Below are 25,270 nucleotides of genomic sequence, written 5' to 3'. Positions count from 1 at the left end.
TACCTGTGTAGAGAAACTACAAACATTAACGATCTAGGGAAAAATAATCTTCCTTTTTGGTAAAACTTTACTAACCCTATACTTCCTGTTAATGATTTGACGGAACCAGTGCTAGAAAATACTATGAAGAACTATACAAAGTATATGACTAGTATTATAGCCATAGAGCCAGTATTGCATTTTGCATTTGCTTGCCTTCATTTAAGATCCTTACTTTTATATCTAAGCTTGTTTATGAAATTGATTTGGAATTACCTTTCAGCGTTTGGTTAATTTGAACATTTTCCTTTGCTGAGATGTTATGGCTTAAATGATTAGATTTCTATGTCCGTGGGTGTCCTTACAGCTCTAGGAAGGAGGCTTAGGGGCAGCAGTCTTGTTGGAAGAGAAAGCCTGTAGCTAGCTGCATTTCAGTTTCCGTACCCACTGCTCCTGAGGCTGAGGAACACCAGTTGTTCATGAAGGGGAGAGGTGGGCAGGGAGACACGGGTGCCAGTGCAGGTCAAGTGCATGGCTCCATGATTCTTCTGCTCTGCTTGGGTGTGAGGAGGTAAGGGCCTGTCCTGCAGTGGGATGGATGGAGATGAAGGAATGGGCAGATGTTCAAAAGAGACCTCCACGAGACTGGAGTAAGTCGTCTCTGGAATGGCTTGAAAAGGATGGTGAAAAATAAAGACAGAGCAAACCCTTGAGAATCTGGGCAGTGACCTTGGGTGGGGCAGGGAAGGTATATTTACTGAAGTTAACTAGAGGACCATCTCTATTGTGGTTTATCCATAAATTCTCTTTCAGTCTTTATGAGTGGTCCAGTAGAAGCACAGAGGCTCTGATAGGAGGTGGGCAATTGCTTTGTTTTCTTCTCTTGATCTTCCTACATCTGGTCGATCCTTAAAGCATTCTGCTAGCTAAGCAGAAAATAGAGAAAAGTAAGTTTAAATCCTTGCCCCCATCTTCTTCCTTTATCTTCCAAAACACTGTCACCTCAGGTAAAATAAAATATAGAATTCCTTACAGAACCCACCAAAAATGTATAAATTAGCCTGAGGAGGAAGGCCATTTGCTCCTGGGGGTGGGGGGGGGGGGCGGAATGGAGCATCTGAGAAGAGCTGGCTTGCAAGGCAGGAGGGGGAAGATGGAGAATTTTTCCCAGTTTCCTGAACTGGGTAGATCTCATGGCTGTCTGTGCTTTCCTCACTCTGGAGGTTTTTGAGATTCCAGAACATTAGCAAACATACGTGCACTTTCTGTGTGGCAGGTAGTAGTGCTCAAATATTTATTTGAATAAACAAACACACATTTTTTATTATCTCCTCAAAAAGTTCAGCCATGTGTTGTGCAGGGGGCGTGCCTTCTGGTCTTGCTTTCTGAGTGAGAATCAGATGAGAACAGGCCCTATTGCATTTCCTTCTTCAGCACAATTGTCCGTCCCCCAATCCCCCACCCCCCAGTGCAGCGGGCTCTTGCAGGAATCCTAGTGCTTTGCTGATCACACAGAGGTTTTGTTTTCACTCATTCTGATCTAGCTTTCTGTTCTCCCAGGTGCGCACGTCCTGACCGACTCAGCAGGAAGGTGGATTTTCTTTGTGTTTAAAGAAAAAAAAAATGTCCCCGTGTCTGTAGAGATGATTTGCAGTTCAGCCCGGCTGAAGCTGACCGAATGAGACTATGGGCTGTGCCTCCGCCAAGCATGTTGCCACTGTTCAAAATGAAGAGGAAGCCCAGAAAGGGAAGAACTACCAGAACGGAGATGTGTTTGGCGGTGAGTGCCATTGAACTTCGCTCTTGACCCGGTGACCCAGGCCTTTCACTTTCTCAGGAGTGAATATTTGTAGCGTTATTGGTGTTGCATCTTTTGGGGGCTGCTGGTAAAGGGCTGATGAGACATGGCTAGAAATCAACGCACATCTTTTACATGGCGCAATTTTCATAATAACATATATACAGGATTTTGAGGACGATTATGGAGATTTTATACAGAAGCTAGCATTGAAATCAAGTTTTAAATAACCCATAGGACTTAAATAGGTACATGGCACACCAGCCACAGGGCGTCCAGGTAGAGAGCACTGTATGACCGAAAACACAGAGGTCCAAAAGTAGAGTGAGTGAGGATTTATGCATAAGAGAATGAGGTATTTTTTAGGCCTAATAGTTACTTTTTATGTGAATTATAAATTTTCAGATTAAAAAAATACAAACACAATGAACGTAATAATCGTCTTTTAACCTTTGACGATGCAAAGTGACTTTAGAATATCCAGTGCAAAGATTACAGCCTGCCAACTCATGGCCACGTCTGGCTTGCAAGTATGTTTTCTTTGGCTCCCAGAGAATTATAAAGTAAAAAGCGAGGCAGCATTTAAAAAATCAGGATGTTTCACGTAAAATCCCAAATTTCTTCAGAAAATCTCACTATACCGGCTGAAGCAACAGTGGGGTGAGGTAGCAGTTGCCCCTTCAGTCAGGCTGTGGCCTCCAGGGAACTGTTGAGCCTGCTCTTGAACGCAGGTCAAGTCCCCGTTCACGCATTAACGTCACCTACCGGGCCACCTACAGGCGTCCCGAGTTTGCCTAGACATGAGTTTGTTCCTTGGACAGTCAGCTGTGGTTCCGATGCCACATGGCTGTAGCTTAGTACAAAACCTGAGTGAGTGAGGCAGGTGAAGCAGTTCTGCTGAATCACTTCAACAATGATAACCCGCTCCCGGACACGTTCACGGCAGTCCTCTGAACGAGTGCCTCTTCGTCTCTCGTTCAGTAAAGAACCTCGCTGAAATCGTGTTTTCATACAAACAACTGAAGGGCACTGTCCGGTCACTGTCATGTAATTCTGCCAATTTTGGTCCATTGTAGTGGTCGTGTGGGTCCCTGGTGAAGAATTGGTGTGCTGTGGGAAGACTAATGCTCTGCTGAAAGTGGACTAGTATGTAGGGGAGGAGGATTTTGTTTTGTGTCATTTTAAGGAAATATATTTGTTGCCTGGAACAGATTTACTTCTAGTGGTGACTGCCTGTAAAATTTTGAACGGTGGGGGCGCCTGGTGTCTCAGTCGGTTAAGCATCCGACTTCAGCTGGGGTCCTGACCATGGTTTGTGGGTTCGAGCTCCATGTTGGGCTCTGCGCTGACAGTTCGGAGCCTGCTCGGGATTCTCTCTCTCACTCTCTGCCCCCTCCCTTCCTCAAAATAAATAAGTAAACTTAAAAATAATGAGAGAACATAATCTAGTGTCAAGGATTTATTCGAACTAACTTCTAGATGATATTCTGTGTCGTTATCGTTTTTGTAATAAGCGCTACCATAATGGAACAGCCACCATATGTCAAATATGCAGAAGTATTTAAATTCATTTTCATGGTGAATTTTCACAACAGTTCTATGCTATGAAAGACGTGTCATCCCGATCTTACATGTTTGGAAGTTGAAAGACAGAGAGACTAACTGGTCCCTAGATGCCCAGCTACGAAGCCGTAGACTCAGGTGTCTCTATGCCAGAGTCCCTGTTGCTTTCTCAATGTTGTTCCCACTTGCCTTGCTGCATCCCATCAGCCACTCATTCTTCAGTGCGAAAATGTATTGACTGGCCTGCACACTATGGGCCAAGACCTTTTGCTAACTGCCCTGGAGGATTCAGGGCTGAGTAAGATATAAACCTCCTAGAAAGTCCTTTCTAGGACTTTCTAAGAGGATGAGGAAAATGTTTTGAGGCAGAATAAGGCAAATACCAGAAAAGGAAAACATACATTGTGATGAGAGTCAGGGGCATGGAGAGACTGCCTTAAAAGGTGGGATCAGAGCAGATTTCTTATAGAGGTGACATCTGAACCTGGCCTTAAAGGACCAGAAGAATCTAAGCCTGTCAGATGAAGGGTACCAGAAGGTACTGGATGAGGAAAGGTTAGAGGTAACGTGAGACTTACTCAAGAATTATAAATAATCCAGTTTGAATGGAATATAAAATTTAAGTGAGAGAATTGGCTAGAAAACTTAAGTTAGGGTTAAATTATAGAGAAATTTGAATACCAAATTACAATCTTTGGAAGGATAAACTAAGAGCAAAAACCAGTGATATCTGATATATTGTACTTCTATACAGCCTGGCAGTGAGACCACTTAACCATCCAGTTGGTGATTTAGTTTCAGCTTTTATAGGCGAGGAGGCTTTGATTTTCTAAAGTACCATGTGCGTTTGGCAAATGTTGGCATCTAATAAAGGAACCTTGTATTAGTCACCTATCGCTGGGTATTGGACAACCTCAAGATCTCAGTGGTATTCAACAATGAGCATGTCTTTCTTGATCACGAGCTGGTGAGTCAGCTGGAGTGGCTCTGCTGCACGTCTTTCTCATCTTCCTCCTGGGACCAGCGGGCTGCGTGAGGAGGGGCGGGCATGCTCTCTTTCGCAGAGGGTGTAAGTGCAAGCAGTACACAAGATGCCTCTTAACCTTGGGCTTATCTCTGGCACACCCTCGCTTGCACCCACATTTGAGTAGCCAAATAAAGGCACAGGAACAGGCTCAAAGACAAGAGGCAGAGAAATCTATCTGACCACAGTGCATTAGTGACAAGGATGTGGATACAGAGAAGGTCAAGAATTGGGGCTAACATGGGGTGCCTGGGTGGCTCCGTTGGTTAAGCGTCCAACTCTGGATTTCTCCTCAGGTCATGATCTTGCCCCACATCGAGCTCCACGCTCTGCTTAAGATGCTCTCCCTCTCTGTTTACCCCTCACCCACTTGCACGTGTGCTCTCTCTCTCGAAGAATAAATAAATAAATATAAATAAATAAAAGGTTATTTAAAAAAATTAGAGCTAACAATTCAGTCCACCCCAAGCCGGCACAGTCATTGTTACGTTTGTGGCTCCACGCAGTCCATGTCATAAAGTGCGTTCGAGACCTCTGCTAGTTTTTTTGTCATCCTCCTGGTACTCATACTGAAGTTTCATCCACTTAGGCATTCATCATCTCGTTACTCTCCAGCATAAACATTTGTGGGTTTGTGGCATGATGTTAGATAAAGCAGAACAAGGAGGGAGAGAGCTTCTTGAACCGGTCAAGGGAGATAGATTTGGCTAGTCCCGCGGGGCTCTAGGATTGTCAGAGTGCAGTGTGAACCTCAGTGCCTGTATCCCAGATGCGACTGAATGCTTGAGTTTGTCTATGACGAGAGGAGGTCCTATCTGTGTTTCTCCACGTAAATTTTAGTTTGCAGGCAGAGTGAGTGTACAAAATCCCAATATGATCACAGATAGTCACAGGTGAAAAGCAGATCTGGCTCACTTTTAACCGTTTGATATCTTTGTCACCCACCGTTTGTAACTCATTGCCTCCTAAGAAAGAACGCCACACTTAGCAGCCTGAAATAAGCACCGATTTATTACTTTTCGCAATTCTGTAGGGTGCCTGGGCTCAACCAGGTAGCTGCGTTTAGCTGGGAGCTCAGCTGGGCTCAGATGACCAAGAGGGCTTCTAGCCTCTCTTTCCAGCTAGGAAGTCAAACTTTTCACATGGTGGCTGGTTTCTAAGAGAGGAAGTAGAAGCTGTCAGGCCAATGAAGACCTAGGCTCAAAAGTCCAAGAAGTCACTTTTGCCTCATTCTGTTGATTAAAGCAAGTCACAAAACCAGCCCAGAGTCGAGAGAGCTGGACGTCTCCATGTATTGAGCCTGCACCTCTGGGACGGGAGGAATTGGTGGGAGCCATCTTTTGAGACTAGTTACCTCAGCCACTGAGAGAGGCAGTGAGAACCCCATGACTGGATTATATTCCAACCTAGACCGTTATAATCTGCTTTCTAAATCACTGCTCTGTTTTTCACTGAATAAAGTCGCCTCACTCACTTTTTAGAAGCCGTTTTTAAATGTTTTAAAAAAATGTTATTACTGCTTGTTGTTGAAGAGTTGACAACGTCTGTGAAGGATGGAATATTGGGGATGGCTCTGAAGTATGTCTCTGAGTGTGTATACACACACACCTTCGATCCTTTTCCTAAAGGTGTGAATTTAATTTCATAGCTTCTAAGGACATGCTGGGGAGCATTGATAAACAGAGTATTTTTACAAATGGTAGTTTCCATTTTTATGACGCAGTTTGGTCTCCATAATGTTTTGGCTATTTAGGAGATCGATCACGCCAAATGTGCGTGATGGAATATCTGTAGGATATTCCACTGTGGAGGATTGACAAGTGGGCATCTTGACTCCTAGATGTCATAGAATTCAGGAGGTCATTGACAAGGAACTTTATCACTGACATTTACCTATAGACTTTCTTTCACTTTAAATATCGAAGCATAAAAAGTTTCCCATCTAAAGTTGTGCCTCACATACATGTGGCCCTTTCAGAAGTAAAACCCAGACCAGAAAGCTCCATCTCCAGATTGGAATTTTCCTTCCCTCAGTGGTCAGGGCATATGTGAATAGTGGTCAGCAGATCTGCTGAGGTCATTCGGAGGACAGCTGAGCAGATTGCCAAAGCCAGCTTGCATAAAATAAGTGACCAACAGATTCAAGTTATCGTGAACTAGTTAAGCAAGTTCTAAGGAAAGCCAAGTGCTTATTGGATTTCTTTCAACAGGCATTCACTTGGACTATTAAAGTAGGTGCTCACAACAGATTCAGGCCTTATTAGGAAAATTAACATGTCAAACCAGAGATCATTATCTCTTCAGCAACCCACCCCAAGGGGGCAAGCTCTTTACTTATATTGACTTTACTATTTGCCTGAAGGTCACCACCATTCTTCCGGGAAAAGGCTTTAATCTTGAAACGGCTTTAAACTTGAGGCCTTTGTCTCATCACGTTTCCAGCTCCTATGACTCTTGTCTCCCCCCAAATCTCTTTCCGGTCGCCACCACAGTTCAGGCTGTTAGGGCCCATAACCCGGAAGAGTGCAGTGCCTTCCAAACTGATTTCCGTTAGCCCCCTTTGTTGTTTGTTTGCTTCTTTGATTTTTTTTTATGTTGTTCATTTTTAACTCTCCGTTTTTTTGTACCGTTGTCCGATTCTGTCAGCTTTTACTGAGTGCTCCTCTGCCCATGTTCATTCTCATGCTCCAGAACTTTTCTTTTGTGCCTCATTCTTAGCCAGTAAAATCCCAATCCTTAGTGAACATGCAAGACCTCTCAGATGGCTCATACCCACCTTGGCAGCCTTGTTTCATACTCTGTCCCTTCACGTTCCCTGTTCTTCACCCAGACTGGACAACTTGCCCTGTGACCTCAAACATGCCTTCTGTCTCCCAGGCCCTCTGGTGAGCCATGACCTCTTCTTGGCGTGGGCCTTTTCTCCTACCTTCATCTTTTTAAATCCTGCTCTTCTTCAAACTTCACCCAAACTTGCATGAAGCTTTTCTAAAACCTTCAGAAAGTATCTCTTTCCTGCCATCTCAGAATACCTTTTTACATACTTATGTATTTGGTTTATTTCTTTATATGTCTCATCTCATTATTTATGTACATGTGTCATCTGTCTTATGAGCTGGTTAGCCCCCTGAAGGCAGCGACTGTATGGTCTTGAGAGGAACAGGGGTTCCCAGAATGCCGGGAGCTGGAGGCAAAGAGATTGTTTGGGGATCAGGTTGAGCCCTGCCTGCACCCAGCTCCCCCACATGACCTTGTGGCCGAGTTTGGCTTAAGGACCAAGAGAGTCTGAAGTTTATAAATATTCCCTTAAGTGGAGGTGTTTGGACTATTGCAATAAATTCTCCCGGAATAGCAATGTAAGACTGAGTGTAAAAGGGAAGCAGTAAGGCAAGATTTTGGCTACTTGGTTTCTTCTAGGCTCTGTATTGCTGTGTAACTTCAATTAAGTTCTGATCCTCAACTGTGTAAATTGGGAACATCTAACAGGATTGTGTGTGTGTGTGTGTGTGTGTGTGTGTGTGTGTGTGAGAGAGAGAGAGAGAGAGAGAGAGATGGTGTTATCTAATCTGCTGTCTAAAATACTATAAGGGCCAACCTCACAGGTTATGGTGAAGATCAAATAAGAGAATATATCACATTCATTCAGAAATTCAAGCAGTTGAAGGCAAAGTAGTAATTCACTCTTTCTGCAGTAATTTCCAATGGCATGAAGTGAAGATTAATTAAAAGGAATCTGTGTTTATGAGACAGTAACAGAATAATGCTACCTGTGTCCCATCCAGTATAGTAGCCACAGGCCACCTCTGTCTGTTAAGCATGGAAAATATGCCTAGTTCTAATTAAGATCTGCTATGAGCATAAAATACATACAGCATTCTAAGGACTTAGTATAAAAAAGAGGGGTGCCTGGTGGCTCAGCTGATTAAGCTCCGACTCCAGCTCAGGTCATGATCTCATGGCTTGTGAGTTTGAGCCTTGAGTCAGGCTGTATGCTGATAGTTTTGGATTCTGTGTCTCCCTTCTCTCTGCCCCTCCCCTGCTCATACTCTGTCTCTCTCTCTCCCCCAAAAATAAAGAAACATTTTAAAAAAAGAGTATAAAATAGCCCATTAATTTTTATTAATTGCATGTTGAAGTGATATTTTGTATATGTTGGGTTAAGTAAATTATATTACTCAAATTAATTTCATCAGTTTCATTTTGCTCATTTAATGTGGCTACTAGAAATATTTAAAGTATGTCCGAAACTTGCGTTGTCTTTCTATTTGGTGGTGCTAATTTAAGTCACTGAAAGGTAGGGTTGGTATTTAGGGCTCCCTTTCCTTCCCAGTTTCGGCTTTGGGGTTTACTTATTCTGGAATCCAAGAGAAAAGGAGTTAGTTAGGCTGAGACAGCAGCCTCATTTTCTGCTTCGACTCTCCATAGGCGGGACGTGCACTCTAGGGGAGCAGGCTGTTGGGGTACACAGGACAGCTAAGAAGGCAGAGACAGGGAAGCAGCTTGGGAGGTGAGGAAGAGCAAAATCTCTAACTTGCTCATCTCTCTGCACTAATTAGTGGTAGTCTTTAATTTAACTCCCTCTCAAGTAACTTCTTTTGCTGGCCTAGGGAAGCTTGTGTTGACTTCTGAAGTTATTTCCCAAAGGTCAGAGAGGAAATCTGCACCCCCCCCCCTTTTTTTTTTTTTTTTTTTTGGTTTTCATTAAGTTGATAAAGAACCTTAAGAGCAGGAGAACGGTTTGATGGGTTTGTACTAGAGCCGGGCCATACTCTGAATGAAAATGTAAGTCAAGATGAATGAGGAACCTGGCCCTGAATATTGTCTTTGAAGACCCCACGGTGTTTTGAGCTGAGCCTCAGAAAGGTCGCAATGGCTTCAAGTGCACATGAAGCTCATGAAATTATAGACGTCAGCCCACCTTGGCCAGGAGTTTTCACCACACTCTTCCAAAGTACGAGTGCTTAGCCCGGCACCTGACTCAGGGGAGGTGCTCAAAGTGGCTTAGTTTCATTTCCTTCTTTTAGACAGTTGCTGGGCCATTCTGACAGGTTCTTGCCTCTTTGACACGAGACAGCCTTAACCGTCAGCACTCGTAGCAGTGGTTGTGAGTTCTCGCACTAGCTGGAGCTTGTTCCAAGTTCCCCCCTTCTTGTGTTGCCTTTGGCAAGTAACTTAACCTCATTAGTGCCCGCATTTTCTCCTCTGTGTTGCAGGGGAGGGGGATAATAATGGAATCCAGCACTTGGAGTTGCATGGAGGGTCAGATAAACTTCACTGGAAAGCGCTTAGAACATTGTCTGCTGCCTAATTAGCACTCAAGCATCAATTACAAATATGAATAGATTTGCCCCACCTCTTCATTCTTGCCCCTCAGCCACCTCAAAATAAACACTGCCAGAATGTTCCATGGTGCAGAATTTAATCTAGCTGAGGTAGAGTCAGTCTGAATTTCTCTTTGGAAGAATTTCCTGTAACAGAAAGTCAAGAAATACTCTTGTTTCTACATTTAAAAAAAGAAAAATCCAAGTGTATTTTTCCTTCCCTTGCCATTGATATCAGGAACCTGTTAATGTTATATATAGGGAGAGAGAAGTGAAAAGTAGGGCCATTTGCCACTTACTGCTTCAGGGCAGCCTGACTGCAAGACGAGGGAGCCTCTGAGTTCACAGACACTAGTGACAGGGGCATGCTTGCTGAGCTCTTGGTGGGGTCCCTCCGGTTTTATGTCTAGAGGGTTTCCTTCAGTTGCTCTCTTGGCCCTCTGGGTGCCTGGTCTTCTGTGCAGCTGCCTGGAGCCCTTCCTCAGGCAGAAAATAAGAACGTTCTCTGCTGTCAGTGTAGAGCCTACTTCAGATCCTTTGTCTCTGTCTCTCTCTCTCCCTCTGCTTGTGCTCTGTCTCTCTGAAAATAAATACATAAACTTAAAAAAAAGGAGAAGAAGAAAGAAAGAACTTGGCCCTGGAGAAGGCAGTGGAGATGCTTCTGGTACCTTCCAGTGAAAGGCACAGAGGACTGGAGCCCCAGGCAAGGCTTGTTCTTTGCTGGGGGAAGTTCTCATAAAGTGACTCAGCAGCAAGAGAGAAGGTGGGAGGGTTTCTTTTACCCATAGCACGTCTCCTCTGAGTTATTTTCTCCTGAGTGACATCACAGAATTCAGAAATTCAAAACAATGGCTTCTTCCCCAGAATCCTGGCTAATGTGGCAGAAAGGATGTGTTTTGCCATAAGCACCTGCCTGGAACCGCCCTCCTGACAGCACCTCTCTGATGCTTAGACCTCGTTTAGGACCTGGCTCTCCTCTCCAGAGACCAGCACAGCACCTTCCGTCTGCACCCGGAGCCTGAAGTGTGGCTGTTTCTTTTGCCCCTGAGTTATTATATGAAAAGCACAACTATGATACTCATGTTTTACAGTTTCTATTGTTATCTCCATTTGATACAAAAGGAAAATGAAGCCAAAAGCCATGCCAGTTCACTTAACTAAGGAAGCAGGACTGTGGCTAGAACTGAGGATGTAGACTCTTGACTCTAAGGGAGAACCCCCTCTTGGGAGTAAGATGTGTCTTTGCTATTAAATCTAAACCAGCCTCTGCTCAGGAGTCATTGGTAACTGGCTGCTTGAGCTTAGCCTGAGCTTTTAATCGAGAAGGTCTGAAGACTCTATTGTTGTATTTAGGGCTATTATCAGTAGCCCTGAAATTCACTGTGGTGCTGAATGCATGGGCCTGAGATCTGGCAAAGTGGTTTCAAATCCTGGCTCAGCCACTCACTAACGTGTAACTTGCCAAATCACTCTCCTTGCCTCAGTTTCCCCATCTGTATAATATGGGGAGAACTAGTACTTAAGCTGTCTTCAGAGGACTTTTATGAGACTTAATGTATCAGTGTATGTAAAGCCCTAAGAATAGAACTTGCCACATAATACGCACTGGGTGAGTGCCATTCATTAATATCATCACCATATTAGCAGCCTTAGTTTCCCGTAATTATGCTGGGGGGTTGGGGAAGCATAACCCATTGATTACAGATGTGTAATTCTCCAATTTTTAAAAGTTTATCAGTTATCCACATAATACTTATCTTTTTATTTTCTATTTTCTTAATTAAAAAAATTTTTAATGTTTATTTATTTTGAGAGGGAGAGAGAGAGAGCAGGAGTTGGGGATGGGGCAGAGAGAGAGGGAGACACAGAATCTGAAGCAGGCTCTAGGCTCTGAGCTGTCAGCACTCACTAACTAGGAGATCATGACCTGAGCCACAGTTGGATATTTAACCAACTGAGCCACCCAGGTGCCCCTATTTTGTATTGTAAAATATTTGTATTCCTGTAATTTGTGCTTTTTCCATTTTGTCCTAGATCAGCTTCTGTTCTGTATAAGATGTGCATGTGTGTGACCAGGTGTATGTCTCTAAATCAGAAGATGAAAGTATATGATTTGAGTGGTGAATATAATATTATGCCCTATTTCTATAAAAGCGTGGTTTAAAAAAATAGTCCCTTCATAGAAGTTAACACGTAAAGGAGCCTGGGTGGCTCAGCCACTTAAGCTTCCAACTCTTGATTTCGGCTCAGGTCATGATCTCAAGGTTTGTGGGTTTGAGCCCCGTCTCTGGCTCTCTGCTGATGGTGCAGAGCCTACTTGGAACACTTTCTTTCTCTCTCTCTCTCTCTCTCTCTCTCCCCCTCCCTCCCCCACTCTTGCATTCTCTCTCAAAATAAATAAACTTAAAAAAATAACTTTGTTTAAAGAAAAAAGAAGTTAGGGGCTCCTGGGTGGCTCAGTCAGTTAAGCATCTGACTTCAGCTCTAGTCATGATCTCACAGTTGTGGGTTTGAGCCCCACATCGGGCTCTGTGCTGACAGCTCAGAGCCTGGAGCCTGCTTTTTAGTCTGTGTCTCCCTCTCTCTTTGCCCTTGCCCTGCTTGCATTCTCTCTCTCTCTCTCTCTCTCTCTCTCTCTCTCTCTCAAAAACAAAAATAAACATTAAAAAAAAGAAAAATAAAAAAAGTTAACAAACATAAATCTGTGTGTGTGTGTGTGTGTGTGTGAGTGCACACGTGTGTGCAGTAGAGTATAGCATTTTCCTACTCTTGGGTTTATCATGCACAGTGAGGATGTTTATAGAAAAAGAACATTTCTTTGTGAAGCACTGTAGAGAGGCCAAGAGCCAACAGACACAGTTGATGCCCTCAGTGATTGTAATTGAATAAGTGCATCCATAACTAACTGAAATATAAAGATGTACAAATTAGATACTATTTTAATTCACATTCTATTCTTCAAAAATACTTTGTTATTTATAAGTCTAATATTAAAAATTGAATTCCTTAACTCCTTTCTCCATATTAGAGCTTTTTAGATGAATCTAAAGACTGAACTGTAAAATACGAAACCGTAAAAGTACTATAAAAAATATGGATGGAAAAAAAATACCAGTGAGTGTTTTTATAGTCTTAGGTTTGTAATGCCACAAAATCCAATGCCATAAAAAAAGTTGATAAATTTAACTGCATAAAATTCTCTGCACAGCAACAAACAAACCACCCTTAACTAAGTTAAGAGACAAATGTCAGATGGAGTGACATTAATATTCATAACATAGATAAGGTTAATATGATTAATATAAAAAGACTCTTAAATCTATAAGGAAAGAATGAACAGTTCAGTTGAAAAATGGACAACATTGGGGTGCCTGGGTGGCTCAGTCAGTTGAGCATCTGACTTCGGCTCAGGTCATGATCTCGCGGCTCATGAGTTCGAGCCCCGCATGGGGCTCTGTGCTAACAGCTCAGAGCCTGGAGCCTGCTTCAGATTCTGTGTCTCCCTCTCTCTCTGCCCTCCCCCAAGTCTCTCTCTCTCTCTCTCTCTCTCAAAATATAAATAAACATTAAAAAATTTTTTTTAAATGGACAGCATTTGTGACCAGGCAATTAAAAAATATATACAAAAGGCTAATAAACATGCAGAAAGATACTCAGCTTCTTAGAAATCAAATAAATCACACCAAAGTAAACAGAACAAGACCTTTTTCATCACTCAGATTGGCAGGAACAGGCATCTGTCTCACACTATAACTGGGAATTTTGAGGGAGCACCAAATAATTATGTATGTATGTATATATGTATACGTATGTAGATGTATGTGTATATATATGTGTATATATATATATATGTATATATATATAACGTAAATGACCATGCCCTTTGCCCCAGCAGTCCTACTCCTAGGAATTTGTCATAAACAGGTAATTGGACGAACATACAAACCTATATGCTTCAGGGTTTTTCCCACTGATGAAACATACATCAGATACAGCTATTAAAGATCAAGGCTCTGTACTTATGGAGATAAGAAAAGATCTACAACATGTTAATAAATGAAAACAGTAAACGGTTTTACATAGCATCATAGCATATCTTGTTTATAGAATTTATTTGTTTAAAATCTATATAAAATTTTGTGCAGGTGTATTTAAAAATGTATTTGGGAAGTCTGTTCACCAAAACATTAACAATGGCAAGTCTATTGTGAAGTCTCAGGTGATTCTTAATTTCTTCTTTGTATTTTCCTGTGTGTACTTTGAATCTTTTATGGTCAACATGTATCATTCAATACCACTTAGTATTTTGATAAATAGAATTTTATGTTTCCATCTTCTGAAGACCTACAGTTGTGCTTTCAGGACAATGTGACATCTATCCCATAGGAGAAAGCCCCGGGGCAACAGGGATTAGCCTAATAGACTTGTTTGCCCGGGTAAACAGTTGGAGTCTGATCATGGGCGCTTGTCAGCTAGCAATTCTTTCTGTCTACTAAGCACTTACTGACTTTGGTGCTGTGCTAGGCACTGAGACTATTAGATAAATGTGGTCCCTGCCTTTTAGGAACTGATACGATGCAACAGATGGGCATCTCAACAGAAAAAAAAAAAAAAAAAATGTCAGTATCATATGATGATCCTGCAAAAAGGCCTGTTATCCCAGGAGTAGAAGACACTTTAAAGAGAACGATGAAGATCTCAGCTGAGTCTTAAAAGATGAGTAACAGACGAAAAAACAGAGGGAGGGCAGGAGTGAGAGACTGAGAGACAGTGAAAAGGCTCACGGGTACATTGTGCATCAGGTGTGTTGAGGGAAGACTGGGAAGCTTTACCAACCCGGTGAGGAAATAACTTTAGAGAATCTCACATCAGGACAGATGTTTTAGATATTTGGAAATTTTACACTGTAATTTTTTCCAAAACACTGAGAAGCTGACACAGGAATCATAATTATGTCAGAGATCAGACAATTGGCTAGGAATTTAGAAAACAATGGACAGAAAGTCTAGAAGATTTGATGCTAATTCCTTAAGCTGTCGAAGCGGTTAGCCTCACTTCAGTTTTAATAATTATAGATCCTGAAACACTACTGCCAGAATATCGCCTCGCATACATGTTAAGACTATACTATCCTTTTTTTTTTTTTAAAGACTGTGTTATCATTAAAACACCATCAAACCAGCTGAGACAGAATTTGATGGTGTGGTGTTTGTCCCATGTAGGAATCGGAGCATGACTCTGTTATTTATTACTGCACACTTGTGGTATCTCCAGAGTAGATTCTACATACATCACATGTCACACGTAAATTCTTCACATGGGATGAAATAAGAAATACAAAAACATGGCAATAGTTACTCTCAGAAGCATGAAGGAACTTGTTGCTACAGATAAGCCCTATGTCTTTGCCCCACTCTTAGAGGGGAGGATTGGGATACAGTGGGAGGTAGCAATGTCCATCCCCCTGGAACAGAGCAAGATTAGGTCTACCATTCACTCACCCACCCATTCTTCCTAAGAGTCCAGCTGTTAAATATTTCTAGTTGAGGGGCGCCTGGGTGGCTCAGTCGGTTAAGCATCCGACTCCAGCTCAGGTCATGATCTCAGGGTTTGTGGGTTTGAGTCCCGTATCAGGCTGTGTGCTGACAGCTCAGAGCCTGGAGCCTGTTTCAGATTCTGTGTCTTCCTCTCTCTCGCTGCCCCTCCCCCTGCTCACACTCTGTCTTTGTCTCAAAAATAAATAAACATCAAAAAAAATTAAAAAAATATATTTCTAGTTGAGTAGTTAGTGATCATAAATTGGTGTCACAGTTTAATTGTGTTTCTGATAACAGCATTCCAAACAGTGAGGAAAATTGCTTCATCCTATTAAGTAACTCCTAAAGCAATAATCCTCAATCAGTGGTTGTTGATTGGCCAGTTACGAGGTTAGAATGGTGCCAGTTGAATCAGTGTTTATGAACAGGACCCGTGAGCTGGTGGGTGGTGGATGGAATAGAAGCAGAATCAGGTGACTTGCCCACAAAGAGTTTACCCTATTTTAGAAAAGGCACCATTTATGCGCAGGAAATAGTTCAGCAAGAAACAGAGACTTGAAAGCCTGTAATGAGTGCTACATTGAGTGTCTGTTGGCACAACATGTCCATGAATACCGTGGACAATGGAAAAATAAATATAGACTGCTTTAGGGGTCTTTAGAGAGAAGAATAAAATGTTATGGGAAAATAAAGATGTTTCCTTCTTAGAAAAAAATCTAGCCACTATTCAGTAAATCGTAAGTCTTTTATGATCATTGACTGAGTTCCTTCAAGATAATGCTTGTAATTTAATCACACACCACTCTTGCCTCACGTAACCAAGTGCTTAACATGTAAGTTGTTGGATCATAATGAATGGATATTATGAGGCCCCTGGGTGACTCAGTCGGTTGAGCATCCGACTTCAGCTCAGGTCTTGATCTCAAGCTTCGTGAGTTCAAGCCCAGCATTGGGCTCGCTGTTGTCGGCGCAGAACTTGGTTCAGATCCTCTGTACGCCCCCCTGCCCCTCCCCCATTCATGCTCTTTCAAAATTGAATAAACATCAAAAAAATAATGGCCAGCTGTTAATAATAATGATAGCTTATGGGGGGCTGTCACACCCACTTATAGGTGAGGGAGTGGAGGCCAATAAGAAATTGAGTAACTTGCCTAAGTGTACACAGGTAATATGTTAACTTGGAGTCTGGTCAGGAACACAGCAGTATCTGACTTAAGAATTTCAGTGCACAAATGTGTGCTTTGAAAGAGGAAGCAAGGAAGGCACTCAGTTAGGCATAGTAAGGAATTTTTTTAAATGTACAAGATACAGTTCCTCTGTTCTAGAAACTTTCAATCTAATGGAAGAACAAAGCCTTAGGTCACCTACGTCATCCTTTCTCAGCTGGACTGTCCATTCCTCAAGCACTGATTTATTGTGCCCTGTTAGATGGGAGGCCTTTTGGCCCTGGCCTGCACCCTGTGCACTGATGGCAGTCATCCGGCCCATGGCTCTCAGTGCAGACTTGACCACCATGAATCATCCCATGACAGTGAACTACAGGGCTCTGATGAAGGCACACGGATGTTATGGCCATGTTTTACACTGAATTTCTTTTTGTTCTTGTTGGCAAAAAGAAGCACTGAATACTGGGAGGAAAATACCCACTCATGTTATACTATGCTCCTGAGCTGACTCCTGTTGACAGGGGTCTGGAGAACTTATATTGGAGCCAAAGAAAGGTCAAGAGCACCTCTGCTTTAGAGGCTTGGAACTCATCCACATGTCTGGCTCTGTCTGGCTCTGTAGTTCCTTGAAACCAATGAAAACCTAATTGTATCAAATAATCCCAAACTCTAGACTTTGGGGATATAAAGATAAAAGAGTTTAGCATAGTTAATGCTTCATTTCCTTATTTGGATATTTCTATTTGTTCATTCTATTAAATACTCTGATGTTAAATGGAAAAAGCTGGATGTGAGACTCGTACATAGAGAGTAACTCCATACATCAAATGACAACATGTATTCAATATATGTGTGCATGGACTGAAAAGAAAGCCTCTAGGTGTTGACCAAGAAAGGTGAATAATGATTATCTCTGGGTAGTGCTGATTACCAGTGGGTCTTTGTGCTTCTGTTATGGTTTCCAAATATCCCACATCTCTTTCTAAAGGAAGTTGTGTGTTTTTTTTTTTTTAATTAAATAAATGGTTTTGTTTTTCAAAACGCACTGTGCTGAACCTTACTTTTATAAAGATGAATGTACTATTTATGAAAAGGAATAATCTAGAAAACTTTCTTAGAAAAGTTTATGTATTTATTGAGTACTTTTTATGTGCCAGGCATTACTTCAAGTGTTTTGTTATTTATTAATTCATTTAATCCTCATAATATCTTATGAGGTAGGTTCTAATAGGAACATATCAGTTAAGTCCCCAAACCTGTATGTTTAACCACTATGCCATGCTGCCTTCTCTTTAGGTCTTTTCTTAAAATCACTGCCCGTGTAGCTTTTACAACATATGAAAAGCAATGTAGTGAAAATGCTGGCTTTTTCAAAGAAAGTTCTGTAGTTTCATATACCTGTTGCCACTGGAAAATATTAGCATGCATAGCCCTTCTGTTCACTTTTAGAGGTAACATTAGGAATGGTTACTGATGGCAGAGTTTGGTCCCCTGCCTCTCAGTACCCGCTCTGCCATCGTGAGCCGTTACGGTGCCCCAAACCACTTCAGTGCTCTGAAAAAAGAGCTAAATTGGCCAACTCCCCGTTCACGGGTTAAGCAGTACGGTTTTATCCTGTTTTCAGGCCTGCACCCAAGCTTTTGCTTAAAATGTGAGAATCAGTTGAAAGGTGGGAAATAACTATGTCAAGTTTGTTTGTAGCGAATGGGACTCATCTTCCTCTTCATTTCAAAGCGTGAAGAAGAGCCATGAGCACAGGATGAGGTGAGCGCTGACGGATTACCAGCTTCAAGTTGAGCCATCCTCATCCTTTGTGACTTGAGGCTCAATCTCTCAGTTCTTCTCGAATTTTCTACTATAAGTAATTCTTTGCAGGTCATACTTCTCTCCGAGAGGATAGTGGGCTACGTACTGCATAAGGTTTTACGAAACGAACAAAACAATTGGCTGTAGCCTGGTAAACCCAGTTTATGGAGGAGCTGTTGACTTGGTGGCTGGGGTCCTGGTTTGTCTGGATTCTGCTGTGGAGTAACTGCCCCCAGGTGACCTGGGAGCTTCTTTCTCTGTCTTGGGAGTTAGTGGGTTGAACTTAGGCGATCCCTCTGGATGTATTCAGTGCACTGATGTTCAAAAGTTCTACTTTGCCTGCTCCCCAGACTGTGGTCACACAAGTCTATGGTCTAGGTTTCTCTTAAGCCTTGGGGATCCTTGAAAAGATTACAAATGACACTGTGTCGATGATTTTTTTTTTTAAAGAAAAATGAGGGTAGGTGGTAGTGTTCCACAGCTGCCAGCTTTATGGTTCAAAGTTGACCAAGGTGTTGATTGCTTTGTGAGATCATTTTTTTTTTCCCTTCTAAAAAATTAGAAACAAGAATCACGAATATCTTCTGTAGCTTCAAAGCATCCCCGCAAGCTAGAAGGTGAGAAAGCTGGAAGTGTGTGGGTTACTATCCCTCCTTCCATCTTGGCTGGCTGGTTTCCTATTTATTATCCAGTGATGCTTGCGTCAGTGCGGCTGCTAGTCAGTGTGACATTCACGTTGCTGACTTTTTGTTTTAAAGTTTTATTAGAAGTAGTGGGGGAAGCACATGGGTTCTGTTGCTTGAAAGGAATAATGAAATGTATGATAGAAGATAGTTTGCAATAAAATTTAGGCAAAAAGAGAATGTTTAATTTCCCAGGTTGCTGACTTTGGCAAAAACTGCTGTACTGTAGGCTGGCCACTTTCAGGGTACAATTTTGTTTATTCACTTACATAGCTATACTGTGTTGGTTCAGACAGATTTTAAAAGGGCAAGAGAAAGTGAAAACTTACAGAAAGTCAAATTCTAAAGGATAACAGAGATAAAATCTCGTAGTTGTGATGTTAAATACATAAAGAATATTCTGCTAACATAATTAACAATACATTTTAAAACTGGTCTTTGATTGTTTTTAAAAGGTTGCATAATTAAAATTTCTTAGATAGAAGGGCCATTGCTGGGGAGAGAAATTGATAGAGAGGGAGGAAGCCTGCCTGGGACACAATGTGTGCAGTTCACTTCCTTAAAAGTAATAGTCCATGCTTAAGTTGTAATGCAGGGGCTCCTGCGTGGCTCAGTCAGTTGAGTGTCTGACTCTTGATTTCAGCTCAGGTCACGATCTCGCAGTATGTGGATTTGAGCCCCGTATCAGGCTCTGCACTGACAGCACAGGGCCTGCTTGGGATTTTCTGTCTCTCTCTCAAAAATAATAATAAACAATTTAATTAAAAACAAATAAAATGTCAGTGCTTATTTACATTGTCATTTAAAATATATTTCAAAAGCTATGTGTATGACTATTAAGAATGGAAGTCAAGGGGCTCCTGGGTTGCTCAGTCAGTCAGGCATCCAGCTCTTGATCTCAGCTCAGGTCTTGATCTCAGAGTCATGGGCTCAGGTCCCGCATTGGACTCCATGTTGGACTCCTTGCTGGGTGTGAAACCTACTTAAAAAAAAAAAAAAAAAACAACAAAAACTGGAAGTCAAAAGATTAAGGGTGAGATGAAAAAGCAAAGTGCTAAAATAGCAGTCTATAAAAATAATGAATTTTTCAAATTCTGAAACAAAGCCAAACTGGTACAAATCTCTATTTAGGTGATGTTTTATTTCCATTTTGAAAACCATATTCACAACAAGCTAAATTGTATTTAAATTCCCTTCTAGCTACATGAACCCATGCTTCAGTGTATAAATGTCACTGTTGGTTTTGATCTATAACCAAAGAAGATATTATCAAATTATATATGAAATAGGATTTTATTTTTAATGTTGCACCCATCATTTTGGCATTTATTATGTCTGCTTTTTTAATACAGTATTTTTCATTAGTCTTTAACTTCTGGTTGCCTTCTTTCACTCAAGAAATACTTCCTTTAAAGTTTTTAGATCTTGGGGCACCTGGGTGGCTCAGTCGGTTAAGCATCTGACTCTTGGCTTCAGCTCAGGTCGTGATCTCATGGGTTATCAGTTTAAGCCCTGCATCAGGCTCTGTGCTGATGGCCCAGAGCCTGCTTAGGATTCTCTCTTTCTCTCTCTCTCTGCCCTTTCTGCACTCGTGCTCTCTCTCTCTCTCTCAAAAGTAAATAAGTAAACATTAAAAAAAGTAAAATAAATAAAAGCGTTGAGACCTTGAGTTTTGACCAAACCTTTCCTCCTTTGTTCCTCGGCTGTTTCTCTTAATGCAGTTGCTGAATTGCCAAGTGTTAAAATGAAAAACAATATGCTTTTAGCTCTGATGGAACTCTGAAAATCACAATTATTCATTTTAGAAATATTTATTGAGCAATTGCTATAACCTGGCTTTTACTTGGAAACTAACATGTAGTGAGATGATTATTGTCCTCATTTGGCTCATGTCCTATGGAGTGACACAGGCAATAAGCAGAGAGATGTGTAATAAACTGTCAGATGGGGATATGTGCAATGCAAAAAAATAAGTAAGTAAAGGGAGAGAGAGTGACGGGTGGCTATTTTAAATGCATAGGTCAGAGAAGGTCCATCTGAGTTGTTGACCTTTTTGAGAAGAGACCTGAAGTAAGGGAGCAAAAGCCACGAGAATACCCAGGAACAGAGTGTTTTAGACAGAAGAACAACAGGGCCAAATCTCTGAGAGGGAGCCTCCTGGTGGATTCCAGGGAAAAGCCTAAGGCCCTCATGCCAGGAGTGTGGTGGGTGATAAACTCAGAGAGGCAGCAACTTCAGGTATTGACCCCAGATATTCTTTTTTTTTTTTTTTTTTTTTTGAGGGGGAGGGTGGGGTGGGACAAAGAAAGAGGGAGAGAGAGAATCTTAAGAAGACTCCACACCCAGCATGGAGCCTGACGCAGGACTCAATCTCACGAACTGTGAGATCATGACCTGAGCTCAAATCAAGAGTCAGATGCTTTACCGATTGAGCCACCCAGGTGCCCCCAGATTCTATCCTGAATGTAATAGAAGCCAGGAGAGGGTTTAGGGAGTTAGGAAGCGATGTAGTCTGACTTTATTTTTTAATCTAAAGACTTACTCTGGCCACCGTGTAGGGAATAGACTGTACAAGGCAAGAAGGGAAGCGAGTGATGCTTAGAGGCTGGGTCAGGCAAGAGAGGATGGTGGTCTGGACGAGAGAGGTGTCAGTGCAGGTGGTGATGTGGGCAGGTTCCGGGTACATTTGAGGAATGATTAAATATGGCCTTCATTATAGCACATCTTATCCGCAGGTTTCTCAGTGAGGGAGCGAAAGTGGTAGGTGGAATTATATACCAATAGAGGCTCTTCCTCTTAAGTGGTTTGCAGGATGCAAGGTTTTTAAGTTCTGAAGCAGTGACTGCATTCTGAGGCTTAACAACATGGTATTGTGCAAATAGAAACCTTTTTAAGACAGGGCTGTGAGGAATAAAATATGGCTCTGTCCTGTTCTCTAGTTTACAGTGCTCAGCTGTATGTAGGTACGGGGCATGGCCCAGAGGAAGAGAATCACTTCAGGACTCCAGAATCTTCTGCCGTGAGGTGTTGCTCTGATCTGATAGAAAGCATTTCCTCTGATCTGATAGAAACCACCACGTTTCATTTCACCAACTGAATTGTGAAGGGACCTTCAGACATGACCTGGTCTTTCCTTTTTAGCAAGTTGGTTGAAGGCCATGGATGCTTGAGGAGGCCCATGTTTGGGCTCACCTCCCTTCTCTTCATTGCCCTTTCCCCCCTTCCCCTGGCTCTTCCCTCTCCCCAACACCAACTCTTATTCTTGCACTCATTGTTCCTCATGGAGCTCTGAGTTCCAGTTTCTTCTTTTCCCTGACCTGCTCTGAGCTGTGGTCCCTCCCTGTTCCCATTCCCTTTGCCTCTGACACATCCACCATCCCAATTCAGTTACCTTTTACATCTCCCCAGAATAGGAGCCACATCCTATGAGATGTGAGAACAGATACACCAGTAAAACATTTCTGTGGAGACAAACCAAGCCCCCAGATAATTTCCCATCGTGAATCTCTTTTCCAGTTTGTACTGCTACCTTTCTTTTTCTTTTTTTTTTTTTTTTAATTTTTAAAAAATTTTTTTTTTTTTTAACGTTTATTTATTTTTGAGACAGAGAGAGACAGAGCATGAACGGGGGAGGGTCAGAGAGAGGGAGACACAGAATCTGAAACAGGCTCCAGGCTCTGAGCTGTCAGCACAGAGCCCGACGCGGGGCTCGAACTCACGGACCGCGAGATCATGGCCTGAGCCGAAGTCGGCCGCTTAACCGACTGAGCCACCCAGGCGCCCCTGTACTGCTACCTTTCAAGGAGAGAATTATGTCAATACACTTACTCATTGTCCTACCCTCCCCCCACGGCCTCCATCAACATGCAACAGCATCGTGTTCTTTGAGGTACTCCACAAAAGATACTGTTCTGTGCTTGGCAGAATCTTACAGAAGAAAAAAGTCGCCTATGAGAAAGATATGGAATAGCTTTTTTATGTAAGCTTCATTTTTTACAGAAAGTTAGGCTTTAGTTGGTGTGGGGACTTGATTTGCCTCCAGATTGTGGGGAGAAGAGAAGTTGACTGAAAATAGAAGATGAGCTTAGATGACCAACTGGAAAGGGTAGAAAAGGGAGCAGGTAAGAGAGGGGTGATGAGAGTAGGTTTGGTAGGCCAAGGCCGGATCCACCCACAGAGCATCCTAAGAAGATGAGTGGAAAACCTCTAGGCCCTTCCTCCCCAGGTAAGGGGAGTTCTGAAGTCTTAGCTAAGAACGGATTTCAAGACCTGAAGCTCACACCTTAGAGTGGGTGGTATGGTTCATTCCATAGGGAACAGTTGCCCCAAGTGGTGATACTGTTTCTGAAAACTGATGTGGTGGCGGGTGTAAAAGTCAGTGGAGCCATAATCACCCCTTGATTGGGAGCGAGACCCCTTTGCACACTATACGCGCTGCTTCAGGTGTAACCCAAAGAAAAAGAAACTTTGAACCATGTCCCAGTCATGCATTCTACTCGCAAATCCTTGAACTCTCAGATTTTGCCTAACTCAGGCATTTGAATACAAGCAACATCTCAGAAAGGTAGCAGAAAGAAAGCAGTACAGGAGATGTGCTAAGAAACTATGGCTATTTTGTGCCTCTATGTGAGCTGTCCTCCCAAATTCTCTTTTGGCTTGTTTGTATAGAATTGTGTGGGCCTTTCATACTTTCCGATATATTAAAAAATGTCTGATTTAAATCATGCAAAGTCTTAGAAATTACTGCAGTTCTGTTTTTTCTTTTTTTACTATTTTTTCCCAGCATTATTTATATGTAATTGACATAACATTGTATGAATTTAAGATTTACAACATGATGGTTTGCTACACCTATATATTGCCAAATGGTTACCACAATGAGGTCAGTTAACATGTCTGTCTGTGACCTCACATAATTATCTTTTTTTGTGTATGTGGTGAGAACATTTAAGATTTGCTCTTAGCAACTTTCAAGTATATAATACAGTACTGTTAAGTATAATCACCATTCTGTACATTACATCCCCAGAACTTATTTATCTTATACCTGAAAGTGGTACCCTTTGACTTACATGTCCCCATTTCCCCCACCCCCCAGCTACTGGCAGCCATCATTCTACTCTATTTCTGTGCATTCAACATTTTTAGATTCCACATATAAGTGGTATCATACATATTTGTCTTTCTCTGACTTATTTCACTTAGCATAATGTCCTCAAGATCCATCCATGTTGTCACAAATGGTATTATTTCCTTCTTTCTCATGACTGAGTAATATTTCAGTGTGCGTGTGTGTGTGTGTGTGTGTGTGTGTGTGTGTGTGTGTATCACATTTTATTTAGCCATTATTTTGTCAGTGGGCATTTAGGTTGTTTCCATATCTTGGCTATTGTGAACAGGGCTGCAGTGAACATGGGATGTGCGTGTAGTTTTTTTTCTACATCCTCACCAACACTTGGGATTTCTTGTCTTTTTGATAATTGCCATTGCAACATGTTAGATGGTACTCGTTTGCTCTTATCCATCCCTCCTGAGCAAGCAAAATGGAATGTTAGCTTGAAGAAGTTTTGTGATCCTAATCTACATTTAAATAGCTTACATATAGATGGTGGGTGGAAGTCCCTAAAGACCACCTCTCCATCAGCTCTCATCCTCAGGTCTCACTACAGAGCCTACCTAGCAATTGCCACACATATTTAGCTGATTTGAATTTAATTGAACCGCTCAGATGCCCTTATGAATTAATCCTCATCCCTGCTCCCCAAAAGATCATCAAAACTGCCACTGTCGTTTACAACAAGTGGAGCAGAACGGGCTACTAAAACAGGCTTGTTCAGACTAGACAGGTTTTGGGAAGAGAGCGTGATCTTATTTACTGGGCCACTCCCCATTAGACTATCCTCGAACATGCTGTTCCCCCTCACCCAGACACATCATTCCTAAGGAGCTATTCTTTGTCACTCTCAGAGCACACTTTTCGTCTCTGAGGGGTAAATAACTTGGCAATTCATAGCAACAGGAAATGATCTTTTGTTTTATGGGAATGAAGCTCTCGAGAGAAGAGGTACAGACTTGTTGAAAGGAGAGAGGAGCAGGAACCCTTGTCTTCCGTCCGTGCACATGTGAACGAGTGCTTCCTCTAGCACTCCAGGACCTTGCTTCATGAGCATGAGCGTTTCTTTCATGAGATCTGCCACGAAGATCAGGTCGTGAGTATTTTTCATAAGTAGAGAGGCTGCACTATTTTATCACAAAGTGTATTTTAGCTGTGTTTTCCCATTTTCAAAATTCAGTGGCAGTGCTTCCAAACTTGGGAATTACTTTAACTGAAAATGACTCTGTCCAGTCTCTTTCTGTTCTTATTAATGATTTTGTGGCACTAATGGTTGTCTAACC

At 42.1% G+C, this 25,270-nt stretch overlaps 1 protein-coding gene across 1 annotated transcript in view; it reads left to right on the top strand.

Annotated features, from left to right (window-relative positions):
• Positions 1 to 1,497: 1,497 nt before the first annotated feature.
• Positions 1,498 to 25,270, top strand: part of CF3H1orf21 (chromosome F3 C1orf21 homolog) — a 145,265-nt gene continuing 121,492 nt past the window's right edge. Inside the window, exon 1 of the mRNA XM_042924633.1 lies at positions 1,498 to 1,759. Coding sequence (XP_042780567.1) covers positions 1,666 to 1,759 — 94 coding nt within the window. The 5' untranslated portion in view covers positions 1,498 to 1,665. The remainder of the gene's footprint in view (positions 1,760 to 25,270) is intronic.

Source organism: Panthera leo, chromosome F3 (assembly GCF_018350215.1).
Source record: "Panthera leo isolate Ple1 chromosome F3, P.leo_Ple1_pat1.1, whole genome shotgun sequence".
In the NCBI taxonomy this organism is placed as follows: Eukaryota; Metazoa; Chordata; class Mammalia; order Carnivora; family Felidae; genus Panthera; species Panthera leo.
This window is presented reverse-complemented; position numbering and strand designations above follow the sequence as displayed.